This window comes from Amblyraja radiata, chromosome 2 (assembly GCF_010909765.2).
Source record: "Amblyraja radiata isolate CabotCenter1 chromosome 2, sAmbRad1.1.pri, whole genome shotgun sequence".
Lineage (NCBI taxonomy): Eukaryota > Metazoa > Chordata > Chondrichthyes > Rajiformes > Rajidae > Amblyraja > Amblyraja radiata.
Window position 1 is genome coordinate 14799468 of NC_045957.1, and position 18587 is coordinate 14818054.

At 39.9% G+C, this 18587-nt stretch overlaps 1 protein-coding gene across 1 annotated transcript in view; it reads left to right on the forward strand.

Annotated features, from left to right (window-relative positions):
• Window positions 1-18587, forward strand: part of pitrm1 (pitrilysin metallopeptidase 1) — a 70967-nt gene that overhangs the window by 39837 nt on the left and 12543 nt on the right. The window contains exons 17-23 of the mRNA XM_033042177.1: window positions 1498-1618; window positions 3814-3890; window positions 5182-5347; window positions 11799-11899; window positions 12621-12750; window positions 17120-17191; window positions 18124-18236. Of these exons, the coding sequence (XP_032898068.1) occupies window positions 1498-1618; window positions 3814-3890; window positions 5182-5347; window positions 11799-11899; window positions 12621-12750; window positions 17120-17191; window positions 18124-18236 (780 nt within the window). The remainder of the gene's footprint in view (window positions 1-1497; window positions 1619-3813; window positions 3891-5181; window positions 5348-11798; window positions 11900-12620; window positions 12751-17119; window positions 17192-18123; window positions 18237-18587) is intronic.

Here is an 18587-nt window from a genome sequence, read left to right on the forward strand (position 1 = left end):
ATTACAATGTTTTTTTCAATAAATACATTTTGTCACCCTTAAATCTATTTGTCTGTGCCAGTTTCGATTTTTGTGTTGTTAGTGTAATTTGCTCAATCTGTTTGTAGGCTTCATTTTTGTTGGACCCCTCTCGAGGATATTGTCAGAAAAGCTGAACTCCACTCAGTGGAGTTTGCAGGATCTTGGGCAACATTCTTTTGAAGCATGGGAGGGGTATTAATTGATATTTTAAAGTGATTTTGTTAACTAAGTATGAAAACAAAACAAGTATGTAAATCATACGAGGATTTTTGATTTGCCGTACAGTCACACTAAAAAAGCAACAAAACACACGAACACATAAAAATTTAACATAAACATCCACCACAGCGGCTTCTCCACATTCCTCACTGTGATGAAAGGCAATAAAGTCTTATCTTCTTTCCTCCTTTTTCTCCCGCGGTCGGGGGTCGAACCATCTGCAGTCGGGGCGATTGAAGCTCCCGCAGTCTGCGATCGAAGCTCCCACGTCGGGGTGATCGAAGATCCCGTGATCGGGCGGTCGAAGCTTGGAGCTCCCGAAGCCGGTCCCTAACCAGGGACTGCAAGCTCCACAATGTTCAGTCCGCAGGGTCCCGCGGTTGGAGCTCCCATGGTCGATCCCCAGCTCCGAGATGTTAAATCCGCTATGCAGACGGAGATACGATAAGGAAAAAGTCGCATCTCTGTCGAGGAAAGAGATAAAAAAGTTTCCCCCCTCCACCCCCCACATAATACAAAACTAAAGATACACTGTAGACAGTTTGAAGTGTGCGCATGTGCGGGGCCTCAGGCCGGCGAGGCCTGCGGAACCAGCGATAATTTCCAGGCGCTTTGAAGATGTGTATTACAGAAATGAGTTGCTTAAAGCTTAAATGAAGTTTAAGTAAATTAGAATATTTCATTTACCTCACACACAGTAGATGCAGGAGTAGGTCATTCGGCCCCTCGAGCCAGCACCACCATTTAATGTGATCATGGCTGATCACCAACAATCAGTACCCCGTTCCTGCCTTCTCCCCATATCTCCTGACTCCGCTATCTTTAAGAGCCCTATCGAGCTATCTCTTGAAAGTATCCAGAGAACCTGCCTCCACCACCCTCTGAGGCAGAGAATTCCACAGACTCACAACTCCCTGTTCTTAAACTGTGGCCCCTGGTTCAGGACTCCCCCAGCATCGGGAACATGTTTTCTGCCTCTAGCGTGTCCAACCCCTTAATAATCTTGTATGTTTCAATAAGATCCCCCCCCCCCCCCCCCCTCACTACAACAACATTTAACTACAGACTAAAAAACAACAAAGAGAGAAAGGGACGTGACAGACTGTTGGCGAGCCAGCCATTGTATGGCGCTGTCCGGGTATTATTTAAATGCATAAAGTATAGGCTGTGGCAACATTGATGACAAATGTTTCATGCTGATCTTTATAAGCTGATAATAGACTTAACGACTGACATTTTACTTCATTTTTTTTTTAGAATAGGCTGTGGGAATCTAAATTATAGAGAGCAGGCACAACAGATTGAGTTGAAGACTGGAGGATTGTCTGCCTCACCTAAGATTCTCCAAGATAATGAAAATTTGGATATGTATGAACAGGTGCAGTACCTATTGGATTTAAACTAGAAAAAACAATAAGCAGAATAAACTGCAAGTATTAGGTGGGACTTTTGTTCATAAACATTTTTCTCAAATTTAAAGTAACCAAACAAAACTTAATTTCATTTACAGACGGGTGAGATTTGTGGGCGAGAGCTTTCCATTTGGAAAGTTTTAGTTTTATCAAAAATTAATGAACTATGTGCAAATAGAAGCTGCTAAATTAAAAATGGACACTAAAGTGTCAAGATGGCTTCAGCTGCAAGAATCGGAATGTTCGCACCCCAAAAATATTTTGAGAGGGTATAGTTGCAAACTTTAGAGTCATGGTATTATACTGCTCAGAAACAGACTCCTTGGCCCAACTCATTAATGCTAGCCTAGTCTAATTTGCCCGTTTTTGGCCCATATTCCTCTAAAAGGATATTTGAACAGGTTCATGGATAGAAATGGTTGTACCTCTCTCTACCAGTTTCTCTAGCAGTGTGTATAGTGACCGATTTTCATATCGTTTCAAGGATTCTTTCCTTTAATCACTATGATTGAAGACAGTGGATCAGGAGATTGATCGAAACGCACTCACGAGCTCTCCACGAGACAGTCAACGGTGTTGAAAGATAAATCTTCCACACACAGTCTCTTGATTAATAGTTTCTATGTTGTAGTAGTAAAAACAGTAAGATATTCATCCAAACTTCTTCTTGTTTAAGTACATTTTGATCAAACGCGTGCATGGTCAAAAGCTGTGACCTCTCCCCCATGCTTCTTCAAACTAAACTAACTACTAGGGAGTCTGCGCGAGAATCCCAGCCGCAAACACGCCTCAGACTATGTATAAATCCCAACCACATAATTACAGGCAGATAAAATTTAAAGGTAACTGGTTATAGTTTTAACATACTGAGTTAAGCTAAATGGCTACTACAGTTTGTTCCATATCCCCATCACCTTCTGTGTAAAAAAATTGCCCCTCAGGTCCCCTTTAAATCTTTCCTCTCTCACCTTCAACCTATGCCCTCTGGTTTTATACTTCTCTACTTGGGGGTGTTGTATTTTCAAGTGTAAGAAGTATGATAATTGATGTTGGATTTGACCACTCGAGTGTCATATCGTTATGTGAAATTGAGGTATATTTTTACTCAAGCTATAAGATTTGGGTGGGCGTTCTATTAAAGTACAGTAGAAATGAGAGACAAATGCAAAAATTACAGATGTTCAGTAGGTCAGTCAGTATCTGTGGAAAGAAGTACTTAAAATTTCAGGTCAGTGACTTTTCATAATGTTTTAAGTTTGAGAAAACAGAGGGGGATGTGTAGAACAAAGGCAATGTAAATGATAGAATCCAGATCAAAAGACATCAGACACGTGCCGTTGGTGCTATCTAAGAGAAAGATGATCTGTCTGAGGAAAGGATAAACTGAGTGTTGGGTGAATAAGGATTGAGGAGAGTAAAGGGATGTAAAATACAGCAGCTGCTGGGAATGTGAGATAAAAGAGAATGGTGTGAATACTCAACGTCAATTAATATCTTTGCAGATAAAAACTTTGTTATGCCTAAACCTTCCTGATCTCCCAGTTGCTAAACACTTTAACTCCCTTTAACTTAATTCCCATACTGACCTTTCTGTCCTGGGCCTCCTCCACTGTCAGAGTGAGGCCCAGTGCAAATTGAAGGAACAGCACCTCGTATTTTCCTTGGGTCAAGCCCCCTCTTCACGACATAGGCATTTAATAGGATTATTTAGGATGCACTGCAAAGGATTTTTAGGATGCAGGAAAATTATCTGACCTCACTGGTTTGCAATTACAATTTTGAGCAAAGTTAATCGTTGCATTTCCCATTTGGATAAAATACTTGTACATTAATGCTCACCAATGTGATATTTAAATGTATAGTCAATTGAAGTTTATGATTTTGATTAAGTTATGTAATTGCACTAGAATCTTAATAATTTTAAAATCAAATGGATTCATAGAGGTTCCAAACTACTACCAACTTTCTTTGAATTCTTAAAAAGGACTAATTTTTGATCACTAATACAGAATAACTAAGAATTTCATTAACTCTTCAATAACAATATTATTAGCACCATCATTCTTTGTGCTTTTCTTCTGCTGTAATGATTATTGCATTTGTGTATCTTGTATAAATTATGCTTACCATTATGTTGAAGCAGTTGTTTCTTGTACATCAGGGAGTGTTGTTTACGTCTCTATGTTTGGATAGAAATCTGCCTGATATGATGCAACTTTGGGCAGACACCTTCAACAGGTGAGTGCCAGTTAATAAGATTGTTTCAAAAATAGGTGCAAACTTTTTTATATTTTGCTTATGATTAATTCATTGTGTCCGCCTGGAATTTGTCAATGGAAGTATTGTGATCCTTATGGGGTATTCAGTAAAAGCATTGCCATTTGCCAAATCGTACAACTTAAAAGTTAAAACTTAAAGCTCCCCTTAGCATCAGTTTTTTTTTTAATGTCCTTGCATCTGACCACATTACAAGGATAGTGCTGAAAAATTACTATTGAAAACAAGTACAGTCAGAAAGAAGGTTTGCATATAAGGAATTCTGTTTTTACAGCCGAGATTGATAGATTCTTGATTAGCTATAGCCCTGTCCCATAGTGCAAGTTCATTCCAAGAGCTCTCCCGAGTTTAAAAACAAATCAAACTCGTGGTAAGCATGGAGAATGAACGTAGCGGGTACGTCGGAGCTCGGGGACGTCTCTTAGCGGCTCGTAACGCTAACAGCAGGTACTCGGGAAGACTCACTAACGGCAGGTAAGCACGGGAAGACTCGTGAAGATTTTTCAACACGTTGATAAATGTCCACGAGAGCCCCGCGTACCGACGAGTGGCCATTACCGCAAATCTCTGAGTTCGAAATCAGGGCAAACTCGGGAGAGCTCTTGGAATGAACTCGCACCGTGGGACAGGGCTATAAGGGTGCTAAAGGTTACGGGGAGGAGGCAGGCAAATGTTGAGAGGGGATAAATAGATCAGCCATGGTTGGATGGTGGCATGGATTCAATGGGCAGAATTACCTAATTCTGCTCTTATCTCTTATGGTCTATTTTCTCTTCCAAATTTACTGCTTAATCTACTGAATATTTCCAGACATTCGGGTTTTAATCTCAGTTTTCCAGTTTAGTTTAGAGATACAGCGCAGAAACAGGGCCTTTGGCCCACCGGGTCCGCACCGACCAGCGATCCCCGCATATTAGCACAATCCTACACATACTAGGGACAATTTACATTTGTACCAAGCCAATTTACCTACATACCTGTACAACATTGGAGTGTGGGAGGAAACCGAAGATCTCGGAGAAAACCCACGCGGGTCACAGGGAGAACGTACAAACTCCGTACAGACAGCACCCACAGTGGGGATCGAACCCGGGTCGTTGCAAATGTTGTAAGGCAACGACTCTACCGCTGCACCACCATGCTGCCCTTAATGTAGGCTACATTTAATGGTGTTTGTTACTTTGTTTTGCTTATTGAAGCTCTGAACAATTCTGTGAACCAATAACCCTTTCTCGTTTCCATCCCTTTGCAGCCCGCATTTTGACGACGAGGAACATTTCAAAGTATTGGTCATGATGGCCGCACAGGAGCTGTCCAATGGGATTCCAGACACAGGGCATCAATATGCAGCAGTTCGGGCTGGCAAGACACTGACCCCAGCGGGAAAACTACAAGAGATATTTAATGGGTTAAGCCAGGTAAAACTCAGTCACTGTTTTCCCTCATTAACACCCCCATTCCCTCTATAGCTTTTCTGTACATGGGTAATAAAAGGAAAATAAATAATTGACCTTAATTTATTGGGGTTTCCCCCCTCCCCCCCAATTTTGAGTGATATGTACAGGACATTTACAATTCAAAAATGGGATGGATGTTGCTGACAAAGTCAGTTATAAAGCTTTCCCCTCACCCCAGAGAAGATAGTCTGGAGCTACGTCACATTTTACAGTGAGTTTCTCACCGTACTGTGTGAGGGACCTCTTAAAACAATTGACCCAGCGAAGATGAAAGAACGACTATATTTTCCCACACACAGTGCCCTCCATAATGTTTGGGACAAAGACCCATCATTTATTTATTTGCCTCGGTACTCCATAATTTGAGATTTGTAATAGAAAAAATCATATGTGGTTTAAAGTGCAAGTTGTGAGATTTTATTAAAGGCCATTTTTATACATTTTGGTTTCACCATGTAGAAATTACAGCTGTGTTTATACATAGTCCCCCCCATTTCAGGGCACCATAATGTTTGGGACACATGGCTTCACAGGTGTTTGTAAACTGCTCAGGTGTGTCCTTAATGCAGGTTTAAGAGAGCTCTCAGCACCTAGTTTTTCCTCCAGTCTTTCCATCACCTTTGGAAACTTTTATTGCTGTTTATCAACATAAGGACCAACGTTGTGCCAATGAACGTCAAATAAGCCATTATGAGACTGAGGAACAAGAATAAAACTGTTAGAGACATCAGCCAAACCTTGAGCTTAACAAAATCAACTGTTTGGAACATCATTAAGAAGAAAAAGAGAACTGGTGAGCTTACTAATTGCAGGCCAAGGAAGACCTCCACAGCTGATGACAGAAGAATTCTCTCTATTATAAAGAAAAAACCCCAAACACTTGTCCGACAGATCAGAAACATTCTTCAGGAGTCAGGTGTGGATTTGTCAATGACCACTGTCCGCAGAAGGCTTCATGAACAGAAATATAGAGGCTACACTGCAAGATGCAAACCACTGGTTAGCCGCAAAAATAGGATGGCCGGGTTACAGTTTGCCAAGAAGTACTTAAAAGAGCAAACACAGTTCTGGAAAAAGGGCCTTGTGGACAGATGAGACGAAGATTAACTTGTAACAGAGTGATGGCAAGAGCAAAGTATGAAGGAGAGAAGGAACTGCTCAAGATCGAAAGCATACCACCTCATCTGTGAAACACGGTGGTGGGGGTGTTATGGCCTGGGCATGTATGGCGCTGAAGGTACTGGCTCATTTATCTTCATTGATGATACAACTGCTGATGGTAGTAGCATAATGAATTTTGTGTCCCAAAACATTATGGTGCCCTAAAATGGGGGGGGGGGGGGGGGGGGGGAGGACTATGTAAAAACACTGCTGTAAATATCATATTGTGGAGAACAGAAGAAAATAAATAAATGATATGTCTTTGTTCCAAACATTATGGAGGTCACTGTTGGGCCTGGTGACATGGAGATACTATTCATGCAAACCATGTCTTCAAGTGGTAGGAGCCAAGAAATTGGGAAGTGTTTGAGAAAGGAACCATGATGGGTGTCTGCGATAAGTGGAAGTAGTACATGTTTAACATTCAAGTGAGCGTAGCTTGAGGCACTCAGCCAGAATACTGTCAAGGCCCATATTCTTTATTGTCCAATGTGCTCTGCAGTTTTATGTTGCTATTCCTTTTATAAGGTAATATTTTTTTCGTTGGTATCAAGATTATGGTATCAAACGGTGAATAGATTAGTGAGTTTATTTTGACAGCGATTGACACCAATGAATTTTGATTGCTATTACAATGTACATTTTTCTGCTACTAATGGTCACAGTTACACTTATCTATTTGGTAGTGAGATTTTAGCCTTGGGAAATTGAGCTGTTATGAATCAAAGGGTAAAGGTACTGGGAAGACAATATCTCTCTTTTAAGTGTGCTAGCATTTGAAATGATTTGGTTTGAGATTTTCTGATTAGCTGTTACTGCCTTGTATTCTCTGCTATCTTTTCAATTGAGCCAGCCAGATTCAGGAGAGAAGTTTGAGTAACTGAGAGCAAACAATTAAGAGCTTTGTACTTTCCACCTTTGAAGGGGTTCATTGAATAAAGTAATGCAATACTCAAAAATATTAAAGCACCTTTTTCAATTAATTATTTGAATGGAAAGTATTTAAAATATCAATTTACACAAAATATTTTCACTTTTAAATATAAAAAAAGAATTAAGTGATAAATGTCATGTTCCAAAAAAGAAGTATTAGTTGTTCATCATTTTCAACAAAAGGGGAATTAGCTATCATTCCGTGAGATCGCTGAACTCCTTTGGTCAGTCCGCCTGGACCTACCTGATCTCCCGGTTGCCAAACACTTTAATTCCCCTTCTCATTCCCACGCTGACTTTTCTGTCCTAGGCCTCCTCACTCTGACTCCATTGTCAGAGTGAGGCTAATTGCAAATTGGAGGAATAGCATCTCAAACTTTCCTTTGGCAGCTTGTCTATCTTTGATTTAAACCAGCATCTGCAGTTCCTTCCTACACATTAATAAGAGATAAAGATTTTTAGGATGCAAATATGATAGAATTCCAAGATAGACACAAAATGCTGGGGTAAATCAGCGGGACAGGTAGCATCTCTGGAGAGAAGGAATGGTTGACGTTTGTGGCTGGGACCCTTCTTCAGTTCCTTCCTACATATTTTGTCTGATAGAATTCTAAATGCAATTTGAGGGTGAATACCACAGGAGCAAAACCAGTGTCTTCAACGTAAGTAAGGGCAATAATAAAGGTACGAAGGTGGTGTTGTCGATGGTAGATTGGGAAAATATGCAGAGACAAGTCACTAAATGAATGGTGGTTGGTAGCTATTTAATAAATCAGGAATCTATCCCAGTTGGAAACATAGATTCCATGAGACAGAGGCATAATCTGATTATTATAAATTGAAAAGTAGAGCATCCAATATGTAAGGGCTTGTGGTAAGCCGCAGGGCTGGAGCAGCAAAAGACGAAAAAGCTCATGAGATGGGTGAAAACTATTTTTGAAAGAACTAGCTTGTCATATGAAAATGTCTATGGGCATATAAATAAGAAGATGCTACCTAGAGGGTGTGGTATCTCTAGGGAATGAGGCTGATAAACTAATTAAAATAAAATAAAATGGCAGGTATGTTTAATCTTTTTTGCTTCAGTCTTCATCTTGGAAAAGATGGTAGATATGTAGTGATGTTACAATACTTACCTCCAGCGGCGCTGCAGTTCTGCCACTGGCCGTGCGCGCGACTTTAGCGCCTTTGAGGAGGGAGGGGGCGGGATGCCGTTTTGTACTGCCTATCGGAGGCGGACTTCCTTGGGCTGCTAGCTGCTGAAGAAAAATCGACCCGACTCCTGTTTGCGCTATATATATATATATATTTTTTTTTTAAATTGCTGGACAATTTAATATTTGGATTAAAATAAAAAGCGATTTCTAACGCCCTCAACGCTTACAACGTGACGGATCGCAAGAACGGGACGAAACAAAGTGTAAGTCGTGTATTTTACATCAAATCTTGCTTCTTGGGATGGCTTTAATCTAATTTTACGTTGCGAAAATGTGATTTGGGCCCCATACGAACCGGCAGTGTTTTTCCTGCCGATATGGGGTTCAAATTCACCGCATATTCAACGTTCCAATCGATCGCGTTCCAGAAGCAAGATGATTAAAATGCCCTTTTTATTTGGACAATCATGTCATAACCCGTCCAAATTGTCTATATTTTGTGTTATTCTCTCTCCATAATCATTATTTTTAAACTAAATATTCACAACAGTTTGTCACATGCATAGTGCAAAAAACAATAATTTTGATTATATTTTGAGAGGATGTTTCTGGATTAATGTATGGGAATTAAACATTAAATTCCTTCCATCTGGGATATAAATTCATGACAGTAAAAATCATGTTATATTGTGAATTCTTGTGTGAATGGTATTAGTTTGTTATTCGGATACTTAGGGTATTTAAAAAATATATCCTTTTCTTAAGAAATTGAATCTATAGGACATTGTTAATGGGAAAGTAGTGGGCAGAAAGGCATGTCATGTGTGGTTTGAAGAGCAAAAACATGTAGTTTACAATGCCAAAATTGAAAAGTTGAGGAAAAACAAGGTGTACAGAATTGCTTATTGGTTACAATCTGAGGAGTATGTTGATGATACTGATTATGATATGCCAATGTACCAGCTTGCAACTGACCTTCTCCATAAAGACTTGGTCTATTGCTAGAAATTGTAATTTATTTACCTATCTGTTACGGACTTACAGCATATTATACAATAGTAGCCAGAGACTACAAATGAGTTACGATCAAAGGGATCTGGGTGTTCTAGTGCATGACTCAAAGAAATTAGCTGGCAGATCAAACAAGTACAGGTACTCCCCGATTTACGATGCTTCGACTTATGATATTTCGATTTTACGATGGTGCAAAAGCTGGGCAACGGCAGCGAGCCACAGCTCGCTTCTGTCCACGTGGTCACGTGTATTAAATGCATTTTCGATTTACGATGGGTTTATCGGAATTAACCCCATCGTAGGTCGAGGAACAACGATAGTTAAGAAAGCAAATGGTATGTTGGCATTTATGGCGCAGGGGTTAGAGTTTAAGAATCGGAGTGGGGGGGGGGGGGGGTGGGGGGGTGGGGTTGTTATTTAGGCTGTTGGAATATTGTGCATAGTTTTGGTTCCCATATCTAAGAAAGGATAGAGTAGTAACGGAGATGGTCAGTCCAAAGCTGATTCACCTGTCTAATCCTGAGTTGAGAGGGTTAGATGTTCCTGAGGGAAGCTAGGCAGTTTGAGTCTGTGTTCCTCAGAGTTTAGAAGAAATGAGGGGTGACCTTATTCAAAGATACAAGTGCCTGAGGGATGATTAATAGGGAAGATGTTGAGATATTTTCGCGAATGGGAAAGTCACCAACAAGTGGGCATTGATACAAAATAAGGGGCAGGTCATTTAAAACAGAGTGTGCAGAAATTTTATCTTAGATGGACCTGTGGATTTCTCTGCCCCTGAGGGTGGTGAAAGCCAGAACATTTGATATATTTAAGGTGACGATGGATATTTGATAAATTAAATAATTTGGGGGGGAATTGAGGTCAGCTACGATCATATCGAATGGCAGGACAGACTTGAAAGGCCTGGTGGTCCATTACCACTCCTGTTTTTTTTGTATTCTTGTGAGAATTACAAGACCTAATAGTTTGAGTGTTTTCTTTGAAACAGAGGGAACGGTGGAGAGACTTGAATAGAATGTACAAAATGTTAAAAGGCCACATGCAAATAGGGACCACATACTTCTCTCAGCAGAGAGATAAAAAAAAGTAGAAGGTCATAGTAGGTAGACAGTAATTGATTGAATTATAGGAGAGATTAGAAAAAATCCATTCACCCAACTAGCAAGGAACTAGAAATTGCTGATTAGTTTATTATTATTCCCATTTGTACCGAGGTATAGTGAAAAGCTTTTTGTTGCGTGCTATTTTCCTACTTGTGAAAATATCTCAACATCTACCCTATCAAGCCGATTAAAATGCTTTCTACGTCACATCTGTAGAAGTTAGTGATGGTTTGTGGGGACTTGCCAAACTTCCTAAGCCTTCTAAAGAAGTATAGGGATTGTTGTGGTTTCCTGGTCATAACATCATTGTGGTTGATCCAGGACACATTATGATATTTATTCTGAGGAACGTGAAGCTTTTAACCATCTCTAATTCGGCACTATTAGTGTATACCGGGGGTGTGTGTGTTTAATCTTTGCTTCCTGAAGTCAATCCCTGAAAAGATGGTAGAGGCAGGAACCCGCGTCATAATGGTCGTGTGTATTGAATGATCTTAATCTAAATAGGCATGAACCGAGTATTGAGAGATTGATTTTGTTTTGGTTACTCTTTTTCCGCTCATGTGGCCACATTAGGTCAGGTTGCGGCATCCTATGTTGTAAATTTTCCATGATTTCTAACAACTTTAGCCAACTACCCCTCCTATTCCGATTCCGACCTTTCTGTACTGGGCCTCCTCCATGGCCAGAGTGAGTCCCACTGTAAATTGGAGGAGTAGCACCTCATATTTCGCTTGGGTAGTTTACACCCCAGCTGTATGAACATTGACTTCTCTAATTTCAGGTAGTCCTTGCTTACTCCCTCTTTCACCTCCCCTTCCCAGCTCTCCCACAGCCCACTGTCTCCGCCTCTTCCTTTCTTCTTCCCGCCCCCACCACCCCCACATCAGTCTGAAGAAGGGTCTCAACCCGAAACGTCACCTATACCTTCGCTCCATAGATGCTGTCTCACCCGCTGAGTTTCTCCAACATTTTTATCTACCCTAGACAATGGTAAGACGTTTTGTAGGTGTTTGTGTATAAAATATTTTTCCTCCAAAGGTGCACCACATGAAGAGAATTGCTGAGATGCCTGAACTTTTGACTGTTCTCCGCAAACTGCCACGTATTAAGATGCACTTAATGAGCAGTGAGAATATGAGGTGAGCTTTTAATATTCAGAAGCACATAGTAGCCAGACAAAATAAAATGCACACATCTTCAAAGTTTCAAGCTCTGATTTTTTTTTAAAGTGTGTTTCGGTGATATGACAGATGTAGATTAGGAATTAACTTTGCAGAACTGCAGCTTTGAACGTTAAGCAGAGACATTTATTGCACCATCTCTAAGTTATGTAAACATCTTCAAAAAGTAGCTTTACTATTTTATTTTGCAAGAACTTATCCTTTGACGTTGAATCCTGCTGGAATTGTCTTTTTTTCAATTTCCTATGCCTGCCACTTATGATTCTGGCACTCTGGTCCACTTTCAATTTATTTGTGTGTTCGTACAATGCAAATTGTACCAATTATAGTACTAAGTTTCCTGTGATAGTCTTAAACAAGATCAAGGCTTTTTTTACATGCGTATAAAAAACCTATGTACCTGTGTATAAAAGCTATGTGCTTGTTATGTTGTGCTTCAATTTAAAAAAATGAAGATGGTCCATTATTCTCATGTAAAAATTAAGTTTCTACCTTGTTATAGGATCTCTATTATTTGTGGGATGGACTAAATGATATCACATGTCGCGAGAAAATTTAGTTTGTTACCGTCCACTTAGTTAATATCATCATTTTGTCAAATCGCAAAGACCACAACTTTGTATGGATACCAATGAATTGATTATTGCAGATAATTCATTGATCTATGTTATCTTGATAGATGTGCAGTGAATGCCACTCCACAAGAAATTCCTGAAGTGTCAAAGGAAGTTGAAAAGTTCTTAAGAAACATTCCTGGATTAGGAAAGAAAAAGAAAGAAAGGAAACTCATCCGTTCTAATATTATTGAGGTACTACTTTCAAAATATTTAAAATTCAGTGGGTGGAAACTGCAGTTAACAGCAGCATCAGCTTATATTATGCTTTTCCTGCCTCTAGTGGGAGCAATTGCCAAATTTGCACTTTACTTTTGAATTGTTCACTTCTGTCCACTTGCTGTTTGCTTATCTATTTGGAATGTGTTTCTGCACATTTTTTTCACCCTATATGTGACAACCGTAGATATGTTTGTATTTATATATTTGGACATGGCTGAGTGAATGGGCAAGATCTCAGCAAACTGAATTTAATGTGGAGAGATGCAAGGTTTCACACATCAGTGGAATGTAAAGGCAGACTTTTATATAAATGGAAAAACATAGCAGATGAACAAAGTATGAACTGTGTTCTTGTCCATGAAACACAAGGTTAGACAAGTACAAAACATGGTTAGGGAAACAAATGCCACATCAGCCTTCATTACTGGAGAGTTAGAGTTTCGAAATCTATATGGACACCACTATGCCGAGTGCTGGTGAGGTCGCACCTGCAATACTGTGTACAAATTTGGTCGTTTGTTTCAGAGAGGATATTTAGGCATTGGCAGCACTCCATAAATTCCCTAGGATGGCAGGGTTGATCTATCACAAGTGGAAATATCTTGTGAAGTTTAGAAGAATGCAAGATGACATTGAAATGTAAATTTCTTAGGGGCACGACTGGGTAGATGACTAAATCATAATCATCATAATCATAATAGTAATTTATTAGTCAAGTATGTTTTACAACATTCGAGGAATTTGATTTTCAATACAGTCATACCAATAAAGAACAACAAGCCACCTAAATAAATGTTTAACATGAACATCCACCACAGCGACTACCCCAACATTCCTCACTGATGGAAGGCAAATAAAGTTCAACCTTCTTCCTTCTTTGTTCTCCCGTGGTCGGGGCACTTGAACCTTCTGTTGTCGAGGCGATCTTGGCTCCAGCAGCCGGCGGTCGAGCACTCCGCATCAGGGCGATCAAGCTCCCGCATCGGGGGGGATCTCAGCTCCCCCGCGCCGGGTGATCGGACCCCGGGTCGGGACTGGTTGAACCTCGTGTGGCTTGGAGCTTCCCGACATCAGTCTCTACCCAAGACTGTGAGCTCCTCGATGTTGAAATCCGCAGGCCATGGTTGGAGCTTCAATCCTAGGCAAGGGATCGCAGGCTCCGATGGTAAGTCCATGGCGCCGCAGTGGGGCACAAAGTCAGTCTCGAGCAAGGTCGCCAGCTCCATGATGTTAGTCCGCAGAGCGACCACAGATACGATCCGGAAAACAATCGCATCTCCGGCAAGGTAAGAGATTGAAAAAAAGTTTACCCTGACCCCCTCCCCCACCCCCCACATAAAACAAACCAGAGAACATTACCACATACTTTTAAAACACACTAAAAATAACAAAAAAGACGAAGAGACAGGTTGGCGAGGTTGTCATCGCTGACGGCGCCACCCAATGTTTCCACTCGGGGAAAATCTTGAACAAGCAGACATACCACAAGATTAAGGATCAGTCATTTAAAATTGGAATGCTGAATCTGTAGAATTCTGTACCCCCTAAGGGTTGTTAAGGCTAGGTCATTAGGGGTATTTAAAAAGGAAGTAGATACATTTTTGAACGGTCAGGGAAATGGGGCTGTGGGGAACAGACACTGACACAGTGGCCAATTCCTTTTCTCATATATTCATGTGTTGATGCCACAGTTATCTGTCATCTTGCTTACCTTTCAGTGTTTCTTTATTGGTATAAATCCCTATGGAGTGCCTCTGTCGTTAGACCATTAACAGGAACAGTTAATTGAATCTCGTGTGAGTGTGCGTGCGTGTGTGCGAATGTATACAAAGGTGAGAGCGATGTGGAAGGCTTGACTTTTATGACCAACTATGGAAGAAAAATGAAGCCCGCCCGCCTGCTCGACCGCTTCATTATTCTTCCATACTTGGTCATAAAAGTCAACCCTTCCACATCGCTCTAACCTTAGTATAGGATGGTTACAGCATTCACCTTGCAATTCAATAGCACGTTAATAATTCTACATCTACCTTTTAGTTTACTGTCGTTATACGAATAGTTAACAATTGGAACCAAGTCCAAACCTTGTAAGAATGGCTTGTTCTTCTCTTGCATTCAATATTGTTTAATGAGTTGTCGTTGGTAGACATGAATCCACCTTGACAAGCGGGTTACAAATGGGTTTTCCTGCATGGAACATAGAGCAGTACAGCACAGGAATGGGTCCTTCGGCCCATAATGTTTGTGTGAAACACGATGCCAAGTTAAACTTATTTCATCTGTCTGCATGGTCTATATTGATCTATTCCCTGCCCTTCTACAGTATGTGCCTATCTAATAGCCTCTATAAATGCCACTATCGTATCAATGGATTGTTTTTATTTAGCCAATATTACCCAATTAAACAAGTAAAAACAATCACGCCTAGTATGGAGTTGTCAGGTTTTCAATTGGCCAAATTTACAACTCTGAAGTTGAGATTCCAAGAATCTCTGTCCTAACCGACTGTTGTGGTAGAAAGTGGATATTAGGTCCTGGAAACAAATTTTACTGACTACCCTTCTATGCTCTCTTCAACTCCAGAACGATGCCAACTGTTAAAGCTGTCAAGGATTTTCAGAAACATTTTTCTCTTAATCACTTAAATAATTAGGCATTAATCAGAATACATAAATAAACCTTCTCTTCAGCCCTGTGGTCCACGTTCACTTTATTTGTCATATTTAGATGTTGGTGGTTCCCACAGGCATACTTGCTTGCACCTGTGGTTCAAGGTTCATTGAAAGTTTAGTGCGATTTCAGTTATTATGTTTAATTGGTGCTTTTTCTAAAGATGATATTAATTTGACTTGCTTTAAGCCAATCCAAGAATAGTCCCTGGATGCCAGTTGTGTTTGATTAACACATCACTATTGTTCCTATTTTTCCTTAGTGTAGTGAAGTGTCAGATTTCCTATATCCAAAATATTTTCTTTTGTATTAAAATTCTTGTTGCCTTTCTAAAATTGGTTTCCCCACCCTGTTCTATGCAACCCGCATCAATATTCAAAGATCTTTATTGTCATCTGTATCAATTAAGGTCCAGTGAAACTCGAATGCATGTTTTTCCTGGTGCAGTTAATATTGTTATTGTGTAAATGATTCATGTTTGAGCATTCTTTAGAAATTGTAATAACTGCAGTTATAATTTTGAGGGTTTGGGGTAACGATAGGTCTTTTTTTAAACCAAATGAAGAATTCTTTGTGGAATTTCAACATTAACCATAAGTTATTGACAAATCAATTTGAAGAAGGGACCAGACACAAAATGTTGTCTGGCCATTTCCTTCTGATACTGGGGCCTTACAGCAAAATGCAGCGCCAGAGACCCGGGTTCGATCCCGACCACGGGTGCTGTCTGTATGGAGTTTGTACGTTCTCCCCGTGATCTGCGTGGGTTTTCTCCGAGATCTTCGGTTTCCTCCCACACTCCAAAGACTTACAGGTTTGTAGGTTAATTGGCTTAATAAAAATGTTAAATTGTCCAAGTTGGCGATATGCCGACTACAAAATTCAGAAGGTTCAGAAGGTACTGCTTGACCTACAGAGTTCCAACAACAGTTTTTTGTTCAGCATTCGAACATCTGCAGTCTCTAGTATCTCCAGTTTTAGTTTAGTTTTGAGATACAATGCGGTAATAGGCCCTTCGGCCCAACGAGTCCACACCGACCAGCAATCCCCACACATTAACACAAGTCTACACATACTAGGGACAATTTACACTTACAGTGCCCTCCATAATGTTTGGGACAGCCCCATCATTTGTTTATTTGCCTCTGTACTCCACAATTTGAGATTTGTAATAGCAAAAATCAGATGTGGTTAAAGTGCACATTGTCAGATTTTATTAACGGGTATTTTTACACATTTTGGTTTCACCTTGTAGAAATTATAGCAGTGTTTATACATAGTCCCCCCCCCCCATTTCAGGGCACCATAATGTTTGGGACACATGGCATCACATGTGTCCGGAATTGCTCAGGTGTGTTGAATTGCTTCCTTAATGTAGGTATAAGAGAGCTCTCAGCACCTAGTCTTTTTTCCAGTCCTTCCATCACATTTGGAAACTTTTATAGCTGTTGATCAACATGAGGACCAAAGTTGTGCCAATGAAAATCAAATAAGCCATGATAAACATTTTATGATACATCTGAAACTAGACTGCTTTTTATTCCATTGTAAAACACTATTCTCTCCTTAGTGCCCACAATAAGCGTGTGAAACGGACATTCGAATGACAGCAACTGTTTGATTTTGTTTCAATGTAAAAGATTACAACTAATTTTGACCAATTTTCTTCCAGAAACCACTCAATCCCGAAGAAGTTGGGGGTGATGTGCCTGGAGGTTCAAGAGTTTCAAGGAAGCTTGTGTTTGTAAGACTGATATTTTTGAATTGATGAACTTTCTGAAAATACTAAACTTAAAATGTTAAGATATAAAATACTACTTTTTGGGGTCGAAGGTCGTCCTAAAATTTGAATATTAATGCAAGGCCTATTATATTGGCAGAAATTGCTAAATGTTTGGAGATGTCCCTGTCATGGGCTGTGTGGTGGCTGTCCATACATCCGTCTCCCATTGTTAAAAGATGTACAGGTGTCCACCTGGACAGACATACCACTGGCAATAATGTCTGTTGCTCCAGGATCGTCTTTTCAGCCATCTCGACGCCCAGTGAAAGGACCCACCAGGGGTGCAATCGTACTCGACTCTGAGAGATTCCCTATGATGACAAGATCCCTGCAAACTTTTACCACAAATAATTTAGCTTTGTTTATCGTCACGTGTACAGAGGTGCAGTGAAAAGCTTTTGGTGCCATCCATCGCAAAGTAGCTATGGACCTCTGCTGATGATGTTACGATTGATCACACTTTATAATCCCCAGCGGTTATTAATGTTCACCAATGATGACCTGCGTATTTGGTATTTGTCCGCTTGTGCTAGGTTTTGACTTTGAGAACTTTATATTTTAAAATCCTCTTTCAATAGGAGTGTAACAAAAGAAATGTATGCATATGAAATACAGCAGTATTTTTGTTTTGGGTATTTAATTTTCTTACAAAGAATGTGTGTAAGGAGCTGTTCAATATTTATTTAGTGATTCAGCTAATGGTTATATTAAAATGTGAATATTCTATAGTCACTCAACACGTCGGGGAGCATCTGTGGAATGAAGAACTGAGTCTGAGAGCTTTTGTCAGAATAAATATTTGAATCCCTCTTACATACAAAGGCAATTTAGTTCTACATATTTACACAATGCTTAGTGGAAAGTTTAAATCTCTCTTTGGCTACTCCTTTTAGGAACCTGGCTTCAAAGCTTGTCAAATGAAGACACACTTCCAGCTTCCATTCCCTGTGAATTACGTTAGTGAATGTATACGCACAGTTTCCTACACAAATCCTGACTTTGCCAGGTAAGTTGCATTAGTCTAAACTTACAAACATTAATTTCTTAATGAACTTTGAATAAAGTAAAAATTTTAAACAAAATTACACGGGAGAGGAAGAAAATTAGTTTTTAATGTTGGGATTTTGATCTGAAATCTGAAAAAACACCTTAAACTTCACTACAGGGTACTACACCAGTCTTGACTATATTTGGAGAAGGAAATGAAAATACTATCGACCCCAGTGGTCTTTTCAGTAAATTCATCCATTTAGAAAATTAAATTGACAAAATTGAGCTCCTGCTATATTTGTTAAATAAATTGTGTCTTCCGGGAAGGGAATGAAATTTACATTAACACGTATTGATTTTGTAGGTA